The sequence below is a fragment of the Astyanax mexicanus genome, chromosome 23 (assembly GCF_023375975.1).
Source record: "Astyanax mexicanus isolate ESR-SI-001 chromosome 23, AstMex3_surface, whole genome shotgun sequence".
NCBI classification, from domain to species: domain Eukaryota; kingdom Metazoa; phylum Chordata; class Actinopteri; order Characiformes; family Acestrorhamphidae; genus Astyanax; species Astyanax mexicanus.
The window spans coordinates 5,505,625-5,518,603 of record NC_064430.1 but is presented as its reverse complement, the minus strand read 5'-3'; the positions used below and the strand labels follow the sequence as shown (position 1 = coordinate 5,518,603).

Sequence of the window (12,979 nt, the reverse complement as noted above, 5' to 3'; positions counted from 1 at the left end):
GGATCTCTATACAGCAGTCGTCTCCAGCCCTGCTGTTCCTGGTGAGATACCTTCCTGCAGGACTGAACTCCAACCCAAACACATCCAACACCATTCAGCCAATCAGGCACTTCTTCAGGCAGTAATTGGATCAGAACTCTGTGGGATGGGAAGGATGCTCTCCAGGAGCCGGGCTGGAGAGCACTGCTATAAACCCTAATTACTGTGCCACTCTTTCAGTACTAGAGAGAGAGAGAGAGAGAGAGAAAGCGAGAAAAAGAGAGAGAGGGGGCAAGATAGAAAAGGGTACAAGAGGGCAGGACCAAACAGAAAGAACAATATCGATCAACAGAGAAAGAAAGAGAGAGAGAGAGAGAGAGAGAGAGAGAGAGAACGCAAGCAAAAGGGGTAAAAGAGCATGAGAAAGCAAGAGTCGAAAAAGTAAGAGCGAGAGGGTGCGAGAAAAAGAGGGCTCAAGAGTGGGAGTTCAAGGGCTCACAAGCAAAATCAAAGGAGGTTAAGAGGGACAGGCGAGAGAGTGAGCACATGAGCGCGAGAGTGAAGGAGAAAGCAAGAACAGAGAGAAGGCAGAAGTGAAAGCATTACAGGGTAAGAGGGAGAGAGATTGACAGTGTGCAGGAAAGAGAATAAGAGTGCAGGACCAAACAGAAGGAACAACATCGATCGAAAGAGAGAAAGAGAGAGAGGGCAAGCGAAAGGGGTACAAGAGCAAGAGAGCAACAGAGAGAGGGCACAAGAGAGAAAAGGCGCAAGAGGGCAGAAGTGAAAGCAAGAGAGGGTAAGAGAGATCAAGAGAAGTAGAATGCAAGAGTGAGAGGAATACTGATTTTTTCATAAATTAAAATTAGGTATTAACTATTGGATAAATGAAAGAAAGATCGAGCGAAAGAGAGCGAGAGAGAGCGAGAAAGAGAGAGCGAAAGAGAGAGAGGGATCAAACAGAAGGAACAATACTGATCGAAAGAGAGAGAGAAAGAGGGTGAGAGAAAGGATGTGAAAGAGAACAAGCGATAATGTATAAGAGCACGAAAAAGCAAGAGTCGAAAAAGTAAGAGCGAAGGGTGCGAGAACAAAAGGGCTCAAGAAAGATAATGGGAGTCCAGGAGCTCACAAGGGCTCATGAAAAGAAAGAGAAAGAAGATCAAAAGCTAAAGAGTGGGTGCGGCTATGCTATAGAGATAGAGTGCGCGAGAACAAGAAAAAGAGAGCGCAAGAGGTCAGAAGTGAATATAAGTGAGAAGAAGCGATGTCAAAAGAGAGAGAAAGGACATGTGAAAGAGACAGCTATAGAGATGGCACGAGAAAGCAAGAGTGGTATGTAAGAGCGAGAAGATGGAAGAACAACGAGAGCGAGAGTGCAAAAAAGAGAAAGTAGGAGCAGAAGTAAGCAAGGGCGCGAGAGAGAGTAAGAGCTACAACACAAAAATGAGAGGTTAAGAGGGAGAGAGAGAGAGCACAAGAGAAGGAGTCAAAGAAAGAGAGGGCGAGAGAGAGGTTGAGAGATAGCAAGAGAGATAGCAAGAGAGTAAGAGTGAGAGAGGGGGTGAGAGGACAAGAGCATGAGAAAGCAAAAGCAAAGTGGAAAGTAAGAGCGAGAAGATGAAAGAAAGAGTGGGAGTTCAAGGGCTCAGGAGCAGGAGAGAGACAGATGGAGCGAAAGTGAAAGAGGGAGCAAAAGAGAATGGGAGAGAGAGAGTAAGATTGAGAGAGAAAGAGCTACAGCACAACAATAAGAGAGGTTAAGTGGGGAAGAGAGCACAAGACGGAGTGAAAGAAAAAGAGGTTGAGAGAGCAAGCATGTAAGCGAGAGAAAGGCTAAAAGAGACAGCAAGAGAGATAGCGAGAGAGTAAGAGCGAGAGAGGGGGTGAAAGGACAAGGCCATGAAAAAGCAAGAGTGGAAAGTAAGAGCGAGAGGGTGAAAGAAAGAGTGGGTGTTCAAGGGCTCAGGAGCAAGAGAGAGACAGAAGGAACGAAAGCGAGAGAGAAAATGTGAGTGTAATCGTGAGAGAGCACAATAACAAGAGAGAGGAGAAATATAAGAGGGCAGAAAACAACAAAAGAAGTAAGAGGTACAGAGAGCGAGAAAGCATGAGAGAGTGCAAGAGATGAGTAAAAAAGAGAAGGGGAGAGAGTGAGCACATAAGCGCGAGAGCATAAGGGCACAAGAGGGCAGAAGTGAAAGCAAGAAAGGGTAAGAAGGAAAGAGATAGACAGTATGCAGGCAAGAGAGTAAGAGAGGTAGAGTGCAAGAGTGAGAGAAATACAGATTTTCCACAAATAAAATTAACTACTGGATAGGTGTGAAAAGTTGGTTTATATTTTTAATAAACAGTAAAAATCTGAAAAATTCAATATCTTACTCAATAATGTGATTATAATTAGATTTTTAGGGTTATTTTATACTCTGATTATTCAGATTGGATGATTTATTGCAGTTCTCTCAATCTGTGGAAACTTAAATTTGTATTTAGTAGGGGTGTCACGATCTCGATATTTTATCGAAATCGAATCGAAATGAGGTCATGGTCTCGAGTATCGAAGTCAAAAAGAGGATCGACGATCCCTCCCGCGCGCGCTACGCAAATAGCGCAGCGCGCTACGCAAATGGCGCAGCGCGCTACGCAAATGGCGCGGCACCAACACAGCGCATCCTATTCATTTAAATAGAGAGAGCCGCTGCATGAGCGCAGCCCCGCCCTCAGTTCTGCTGTGTGAGAGACAGCTGCCTTTCAACCACGGAGGAGAAACTGAAAACGGATTTATAGAAATATAGACAGGGCTCTCAAGTTTTGAGTGTTGGCGGGAGTGTGATCACTGTTTTTTATCTGTCCAACGGGGGAGGGGGGGGCGGGGGTTGGGCGCGCAGGTTTTGTATCTGTATCTAACGGAGGGGTGGGTGAGCGCAGGTGAGAGCGTGTGAACTCGCTGAAATGCGTGAGAACACTGACTATAGATCACAGTGAGGTGGATTAAAAATCTTAAACTTATAATTGACACCTGTTTCTTTCCATTGAATTAAAAAAACATCTTTCTCTCAGATAAAGTAAACACAAGCGTGTTTCTGACTAAAATAAAAGCTTTTCAGGAGAGATATAAGTTATGTGTAAATATTTATAAGACAATACCTGACAAAATCTGTTTTAATGACGTTAATAAACATCACTGTGACAGCGCTAGTCACAGTTTCACCACATCACTTATCTAACCAGCCTGTACTGATTTCTGCCCCCCAATAATGCTCTCAATAACCTATAATAGCCTTTAATAGTCTTCAGTAGCCTTTAAAAGACTTACCTGGCGGCCGTGGTGTGTCCACTAAACTCCGTAGTTATAAACATCCTGAGGTTAGCAGCGCGCTAACTGACCTGTTTATAATGTAATCCGAGCAGTGACTCCGTGTCGGCTGTTCTAACCTGCTGCTGTTAGCTGCTTGGGCTGAAAGATGAACTGTAGTGAGCTGTATTATCCGGTTAGTGGGGTTAAAACCTTTATTTGTTTACAGAAACAGTAAAAACGGACTGGCTGAGCTCTGTAGCCCGTGGCTGGGCTGTACTGAAGTAGTGACTGAGTGAAGAGAGCGGGGCTTGTGCTGCTGCTGCAGCTCCGAGTAGTGGTTGGATGAAGAACTGCAGCTTCATGTAAATGAGCAGTTTCACCAGCCATCCACACACAGCTCTGATAAACTGCTTGTTTTAATAGTGCACACTGTTGCTACCAAAAAAAGTCACTAGATGGCATTACCATATATATCTTAATAAATAATAATAATATTTATAATATTTATAATGATAATAATAATAAATATATTGTTTAAATTTTGAGGCATAAAATAATAACAAGAAAAAAAAACAAGAAAATCGAGAATCGAATCGAATCGTGACCCTCAAATCGAAAATGAAATCGAATCGAGGATTTAGAGAATCGTGACACCCCTAGTATTTAGAGGCATAGTGTACTACTAGAAACCAATACATAAAAAATACATAGATCCATATTTGTTAGTAAAGTGATATCATGATTAAGTAGTAGTGTCCACCAAAGGGCTCTAAGTGGTCCAGTGGACTAAGGCGCTGCCACTATGATCGGGAGATCGCTGGTTCGAATCCCAGTCATGCAGTTTGCCATCAGCTGCCAGAGCGGGTACAGCAGATGGCACTCTTTCCCTTCATCACTCCAAAGGGTGATGTGGATCAGCACAAGGCTGCGTCTGTGAGCTGATGTATCAAAACATCAGCTCACAGTCACTGCGCTTTCCTCCGAGCGTTAGCACCGTGATGCTACTAGGCAATGCTACAGCATCAGCAGCAGTTCACATGTATTGGAGGAGGCGTGTGCTAGTCTTCACCCTCCTGGTGTTGAGACATTACTAGTTAAAGGGGAAGTCCTAATGAGTGGGTTGGGTAATTGTTCATTTAAAATTGGGGTGAAAAAGGGACTAAAATACATAAAAAAAATAAAAATAAAAAAAGTGGTGTTCACCAGATTCTATGAAACTTTTCCTGACAAAATCTGGATTTCTGGACTGTTTAGTGCATGAGGGAGTGAGACAAAAAGAAAAAGAAATAGTGTGTGCAAGAGAAAGAGAGGAAAAAAAAGAAAGGGAAAAAAAGAAAAATAGAGTGAGAGTGGTCTCAACAGGGTAATGAAGACGTGTGTGTTCGAGGTTTTGGGGAGCTTTTGTGAATCAATACGTAAAAGCTTTTGCTCACCAGCATCGTGCAGCGCTGTTCTCCCCTGCAGGTCCACGTTTCCAACAGGACAGCTGTGCTGTAACACACACACACACACACACATATAAATAACTTTATACACACAAAGTCACACAAATTCACTCTGCTGATTTTTACTGCTTTTAACCCTTGTGTGGTGTTCATATTTTTGTTACTCGTTTACTTTTTTACTTGTATTTAATTCAGCAAAACTAGGCAATTTTACATTAAAATGCTTTACACATGCTTGCTTTATCTAAATTGCAAGCAATATAAACAGCTTACATGGTTAATATTTGCCCTTTACCTTTCTTATGTTACATTTCTTTCAAAAAGTGCTACTTTTTTTATTAGTTTTTTTGTATCATTTGATGAAAAATGAAAACGGGTCCCACAGACCCGAACACCACACAAGGGTTAAAGCAACAGCCTGTATGTTTGAGGGATTTTGAGATTTGTGGATTTGGAGACCTCTCTGGTGAGAATGTGTAATAGCACATAACATACTTTACTATACTAATGCAGGTTACCATAAAGACAAGTGGTGTCAATTGAGAAAAAAAATTATCAGATTAATCAATCACATCATCATTCGGTAATTAATCACGATTATATCACAGTTAGTTCCGACTAGGGTTGCAGCGGTAACCGGTTTCACGGTATACCATGGTATTAAAATGCACGGTTATCATACCGTGTGTGTTTGCTTATTACCGGTAAAACGCAAGCCAGCGGAGAAACTCACCCGCGCATGCGCAACTCTGCTCCGCTTCAGCTGCTCAGCACACAGCGGTGAGAACGGCAGAAAGTGCATCAGACTAAACAAATCTCCGTCCGCCTAAAAAAAGGCTAAACTAAAATCAGCAGTGTGGGACTATTTCAGATACCCGCCGAACGCACCCGAGGATGGTTATCCGATTTATAATCAATGTGGCCGTAAAGTCACAGCTAAAGGTGAACATACGTCAAACCTGTTCTCCCATCTCCGAGAACACCACCCCGCCGTGCAGCGCAAAGTATGTGTTTAGTTTATCATTTTAATCTGAACATAAATAAAACCTCTTTGTAGTCGTGCACAACCCATGCGGTAAGCGCCCGCAAAAGCGCTGAGTTATCCGAAATTTGGGCACGCAGGTACAGGCGTGAAGTGCGTGCTACGATGGATTCACGTGTCCGTGTAAAGGTGCTCGCCGGACTGGATGTGAAAGACGCCATTCATTTACATGCGTTAATTTTCAAATTCTGACGTGCCTGTTTTTCATGTGTTAAAACCAGACTCAGAAATAAATCCCCTCTATCTGGTTATATACCAACTTGGCAGTAAAACGGACGTTTACAACAGTTGTTGATCAGACACTGACCCAGGCTCAGTTTATCAGATATTAAATAATTTAAACTTAAATAATTGTACTGAATATTTTAAACACAGGATCTTTACTTCTTAGAGGACGTGTAATGTGTGACACGTGTGTGTGTGTGTGTGTGTGTGTGTGTGTGTGTGTGTGTGTGTGTGTGTGTGTGTGTGTGTGTGTGTGTGTATATATATATATATATATATATATATATATATATATATATATATATATATAATTATATGCACCCTTAATGACCTTATAAGTAATGGAAAAACCTGGTTTCCTTCACCTGATGGTGTACAGCTTATTGTTTTTAAGGAGACATTATCTATATAATTGTTCCAGGTTTCTACAATAAATAGTTAATTGAACAAAAAACCTTTGTTGTAATTTCTTTAAGGGTCAGTTTAATAATTTATGTAACAAACTGTGATACCGTGATACCGCGGTATTTTCTGAGACGGTTATCATACCGTGAAAATCTCATACCGTTGCAACCCTAGTTCCGACCCTACAATGTGATTGGCTGAAAGGCGTTCTATGTTTGAGTGCCATTCTCAGCCGGTAATGCACTGCAACCGAAGCGCTCCATGTATTACACCACCACATACAGGTAACCTAGCAACGATACAGCGCTTACAAGCCAAACATCGCAGCTACAAACCGAGCAGCAATGGAACTACTGCTTTAACTCATGGATTGTTTATAACCAAACATATCGTATTATCTCATCCTCTTTAAATCTTTAAAATCTTTCAAGAAACAGCGATAATGAAACTGTGGTATAACAGCAATAATACACTCGAGATTTTTAATACAGCAGTGCCAATATTACACGTAATAGCACTCCCTCTTATGTATTATTGCTTAATTAATCTCACTTGTTTGATTTTAGTAGTGGATATCTGACTGTTAATAAAATAATCTGCATTAGATTCGTAAAATAAAATGCAATATATTAAAAACTGCATTAATAGATGAATCGTCGCAGCCCTAACATCGACTAATCGAAAAAATAATTATCAGATTAGTTGACTAGTAAAATGATCATTTATTGCAGCCCTAAAGCCCTAAATAGCACAGAAATTATCCCACATAATGACCTGAGCTTTCTGGACATGACTTTAACGTTGGCCTCCTTTTCAAAAGCCCAGAAATCGAGGGGAGTGAAAAGAGATCAAGCCAGGAAAAGCGTTGCCATGTTACACGCTAAGTGCCCTGAACATTCAGTCCCACAGTACCAGTATGAGTCCCCAATTGCTCTCTTTCAACCTTTTCCTTTCCCCTGTTCACCCAATCACTCCACTCCCTGCCTCCCTGTTCCATTTATTCCTCCCCTCGCTCTCGTTCTTCCTCTCCTCTCTCCAGCAACAGCCGCCCAAACCGGCAGCGGGGCGTCTAAGTGCGTCCTGGGTAACTGTATCTGTGCCCCTGGGGGTGGGGTGGGCAGTGGTGTGGGGTTGTGGGGGGTTGAGAGGGGGTTGAGAGGGGGTTGAGGGTCAGATTGCAGCGGCCTCCACGATGACGGCACAGAAATACAGATGGGGGTTACAGTACAGGGCAGCCCTGTCAACACTCCCGACACCCGGCTCAAGTTGCTGAAGCCTGTTTGCATAAGCAGGAGCTACCGGGAGAACGGGGTTAGCCAGAGGGAACGCTGGAACACAGCCGTGTGATGACAAGCTAATCTACTGTGTGCACACATATTAGCACAATACTCACAATAATATTGATAATAACAGGGTTTGACAGTAGAGCTTTGTATTGATTCATAAGGAGAATAAGTACATGTGCATTTCAAACTTCGCAAAGTGTACTTTTCCTGTCGTTACGATAGCAAAGACACATTGGCATGCCCTATATCAAGCTGCACGATGCATGGTTGACGGCTCACCTATAGATCACTTAGAGCTGGGAAATATCTTCGATTTTTTATTTATTTTTTTTATCCGATTTTCGATTTTAATAGATTTTTCCCTCTATTAAAAATACAGATGACAAAGAAATGGTTAAAACAAGTTTGTTTCGTTTTCTCCTAAATTTCCCTTTTGTGGTTAAAGTGCAACCAGAAACAAGAAAAAAAAAAAAAAACAATTGTAAACTGTAAGAACTTTTGGTACCACTTTAAAATAAGACTACCTTAATAAAGGGTTTATAAATAGTTTACAATTAGTTTATTAATGGTTACTAATTAGGTTGTAAATGCCTTAAAAATCATTAAAAGCCAGTTATAACACATAATTAGAAAGGGCAACAATATAGATGGCTGTGAGTTCCCTATTTGGCAAACAACAGGTCATTGTTGTCCTTTCTACATATGTGTTATAACTGATTAATAATGACTAATAAGTAACCAATAATAAACTAACTATAAACTATTTATAATCCGTTAATAAAGATAGTCTTATTTTAAAGTGGTATCGAACTTTCAGTAACTTTTAGAAAGCTTTCTCCAACATAGTTTAGGTACTGACACAACTAAAACTAATCCCGTCCGGATAGGGCTCTACACAAATATTTACTGCCAGACGTTCATTGCTATCTTGGCAGTGAACTGTCAACACAGGCGCACCTCCAACATGCGTAAACCCTCATTTGTTGTGCAGTACCAGGAAACAGAATGAACGTGCAGGTCAGTGTCCTCTGCTGAGAAGCGTTGGACACCTACAGGTAGCTGCGCCGTTAAAATAGAAATTCGCCAAAGTCAGAGGGCACTTGGCTCTTAAACGCAATGGCAAGTGACACACTGACTTATTTGGTTTATTTTATGTTGCGCCCAAAACACTCCTCTAATTAATTAGGAGAATTAGTACATGTGCATTTCGAGCTGCGCAAGTTGTACTTTTCCTGACGTTACGATAGCAAAGACACACCGACATGCCCTGAATCATATAGCACAGTGTAGGGTTGAATGCTGTGTGCTCCTGTATGCTCAGTGGAACTAAAAACTGGACTACAAGCGCAGAAACTAAGAGGGGAATATAATATTTTGCTTAAATATATATATTTTTATACTACAAAAATCTTCTACCTGATAATTTCCGATGGTTGTTGAGAGGATTTTAAAGGAGAACTCTGGTGTAAAATTGACTTTAAGTGTAGTAAAACACGATAAAAAGTATTTTCCTTTGATGAATAGCACACCTCCGTTCTCCCACAGCGCTCAGAGATCCAAAATTTTAACAGTTTGTCCAAAAACCCTTCAGACTGGGTGACATGGGGCATAATTTGCCCCGATAAATCTCTTTTTACACCGTTATCCAGCTCAAAGTAGCTCCACACCTCCTTGCTAGAATCTGGAGAGCTCTGACATTTAAAACGAGGCATTAATAACTTAAAAAGTGCACAAGAAGCTTCTTAAAAACACTGTTTACATCCTATAACGCTAGCTTCAGCTCCGAGCGCCGCCATTACTCCTGGCGCCGGCTGCTACACTAGGCGGAGCCTGGATAAGGGTGGAAAAAGCGATTTATCGGAGCAAATTATGCCCCGTGTCACCCAGTCTGAAGGGTGTTTGGACAAACTGTTAAAGTTTCTGCATCTCTGAACACAGTGGGAAAGCGGAGGTGAGCTATTCATCAAAGATACATACTTTTTTATCATGTTTTACTACAACAAAAGTCCATTTTACACCAGAGTTCTACTTTAAGAGCAGACTTCAGTAAACAGAGACACTCATAAAGGCACAATAAACCCATAGAGTTCTTCTAAACTTAAACTACACCGTAAATTATTTTTTCAACACTCCTCTATAAAGTTTAACATAGCAAATATGAGCGATCATTTTCCCTCACTAAGGCTGCCGCCAACCCGTTCCCAAACACGCTTTTCTTCTTTTGTTAGGGACGTTCTTCTCCTCTCGATCAACCAAAAGCAGCCAGCAGCTGCAAAAGCTTTAAAATCAGACGGGAAACTGCTGATGACTGTCTCTTTACGGAGCGAGACAGCTAAACGATTGGTTCTTCACAACCTCTGATGTGCAATTAGTGTCAGGATTGAAAGCAGGATGTTAAGAACGTCCGTCACCAGGAAGAAAAGGAGAGCTCTGCTGTCTTTTCTTTAGCCTCTACATTTCATTCTTTCTGCAGACAATTGATGAAAGAAATTATCGCTAACTTTTCTATAAATGGCCTGAGGAGTTAGAGAGGGCAAATACATTAGTAACAAAAAAAAAAACAGTAGGACAGCACAGATAGATATAGTATAAATACTTTATATCTGATCTAAATTAATACCGTATTTTTCGCATTATAAGGCGCACTTAAAATCTAAAAAACTTGGTCTATGGTGATAATATTATATATGTACAGGGGTTGGACAATAAAACTGAAACACCTGGTTTTAGAGCACAATAATTGATTGTGGTGACGGACAGTTCTAGTAGAAACAGGAGAGTTGAGGTGCACATTGAATTCTGCGTGATTTGATCAGCCGTGGTTTTATGTTTTTTGGATACAATCCGGGTTAGCACCCGAACATCCCTTTCAGACAGCTTCCTCTTACAGCGTCCACAGTTAATCCTGTTGGATGTGGTTGGTCCTTCTTGGTGGTATGCTGACATTACCCTGGATACCGTGGCTCTTGATGCATCACAAAGACTTGCTGTCTTGATCACAGATGCTCCAGCAAGACGTGCACCAACAATTTGTCCTCTTTTGAACTCTGGTATGTCGCCCATAATGTTGTGTGCATTGGAATATTTTGAGCAGAACTGTGCTCTTACCCTGCTAATTGAACCTACACACTCTGCTCTTACTGGTGCAATGTGCAATTAATGAAGATTGAACACCAGACTGCTCCAATTTAGCCAGTTTAAGTTTCATTGTCCAACTCCTGTATATACGTATTACTTGCAAACTAATAAAGCCACTGCTGGGAAATCAGGCTGTCTATAAACAAGCTAAAAATCCGGACAGATCAGATGCCATTTATTTAATGATTCAAATGAACAAAAGGAATGAAACTTGCATATTTCCTAAAGGGCAAACTCCACCTCACTCCCCTGAACAAACAGCTCCTTTCTTTATAAAACCTTTCTGCTAAAGCTGACGCTGCTCGACACCGTGGCTTATTCAGGGAGGGACTCTCTGATTGGGCATGACGGGAGCCATCAGATCTAATCAGATACCACTCCACTCAACTTTGAGATTAATATTTACTGTCACCAGTCGTCCTTGCAGAACTCAAGGTTTCCCCCTCGTTCAGAGACTTTACATTAACACTGTACACTGTATTTTTCATTCCAACATAAAAAATATAGTATAAATATATATATAATGTCTCATTATAAAGGATACTCTCACTCTGTTCCTTCTCGTAATGTTATTGGTAATTGAACAGGACATAAAAACATTAACTAATCAAGAAAAAATAACTTAAACTGAGGATGCGGTGAAAAGATCATACCTGCAGGAGCTTCTGCACACACAACGACTGTGCGTTCCGGGATGCCAGATGTAGGGCATTTTTCCCTGAGAAATAATATACACAGGTTAAATATGGAATATAGAACACACATATATACATATATATATATATATACATATATATATATATATACACATATATGCACATATATATACATACATATATATACATACATATATATACATACATATATATACATACATATATATACATACATATATATACATACATATATACATACATATATATACATACATATATACATACATACATATATATATATATATATACACACACACACACACACACACAAGATGGATGATCACAAGCCATCAAACCAAGCTGAAATGCTTAAATTTTTCCACCCAGAGTGATGCAATACAGTTATCCAAAAGCAGTGTGTAAGACTGGTGGAGGAGAACATGATGCCAAGATGGAGGAAAACTGTGATTAAAAACCAAGGTTATTCCACCAAATATTGATTTCTGAACTTTTCTGACAACTTTATGAATATGAAATAGTTTTCTGTGCATTATTTGAGGTCTGAAAGCTTCACATCCTTTTTGATATTTCAGCAAATAAATGCTGTAAATGACAATGACAATGTAAATGATATTTTTATTTGGAATTTGGGAAAAATGTTGTCGGTAGTTTATGGTATAAAACAGCAATGTTAATTTTACTCAAATATAAACCTATAAATAGCTAAATCAGAGAAACTGATTCAGAAACTGAAGTGCTCTCTTAATTTTTTCCAGAGGTGTAGTGTTCGATACTACATTTTCAATGTAAAGAAGTAATTAAAAAGACAGAAAACTCATTAAATAAGAAGAGGTGTGTCCAAACTTTTGACTGGTACTGTATACTCTGTAGGGCATTTGATAAACGTGAACTATTTAACACATTTGCAATTTAAATTTGATCTATTTAAATGAAGTAAAAGCTCAAGCTCTGGTCTCATAACCAGGAATAATTTGAGTTTAAAAAATGAGTTTTCCAGCCTCCACTTTCTCTACATGTGCAGCAGATTCTTCTAGGGACGAGCGGGCGGCACCAAAAGCCGAGCGCCTTCTTTAAATGTTTAACAGCGCTGTGAATTTTTCATTCACCCTGAGGCGTCCCATTTTAACTGCACATTAATAAGAGTGTCCCCGAAAGTAACAGAGTAAAATTACCCGTGGCATCGGTGGCTGTGACATCAACACCGTGGCCAAGGATGAGATTAAGGCAGTCCAGATGTCCTCTGGTGGCAGCAAGATGAAAACTGGAGGGAACAAAAAGAAAGGGTGAGTGAGAGAGAGAGTGTGGAGTACAAGCAAGAGAGCAAGAGAGGGATGGAGAGTAAGTACAGAGAGACAGAGAACCAGTATGAGAAAGAAAATATGTGAGAGCATGGAAGATAGAGAGTGCAAAAGCAAGAAAGACAGAAATGTGAGACAGCGCGAGAGCTAGAGAGTAAATGTGTGTGTGTGTGTGTGTGTGTGTGA

General features: G+C 40.5%; 1 protein-coding gene across 3 annotated transcripts in view; it reads right to left on the bottom strand.

The window, feature by feature from the left end:
- Positions 1-12,979, bottom strand: part of uacab (uveal autoantigen with coiled-coil domains and ankyrin repeats b) — a 126,108-nt gene that overhangs the window by 27,518 nt on the left and 85,611 nt on the right. For all 3 annotated transcript variants that reach the window (XM_022665224.2, XM_022665222.2, XM_049470942.1), the window contains 3 exons: positions 12,668-12,756; positions 11,472-11,536; positions 4,711-4,768 (listed from right to left, as the gene is read on the bottom strand). In XM_022665224.2, the coding sequence (XP_022520945.2) occupies positions 4,711-4,768; positions 11,472-11,536; positions 12,668-12,756 (212 nt within the window). The remainder of the gene's footprint in view (positions 1-4,710; positions 4,769-11,471; positions 11,537-12,667; positions 12,757-12,979) is intronic.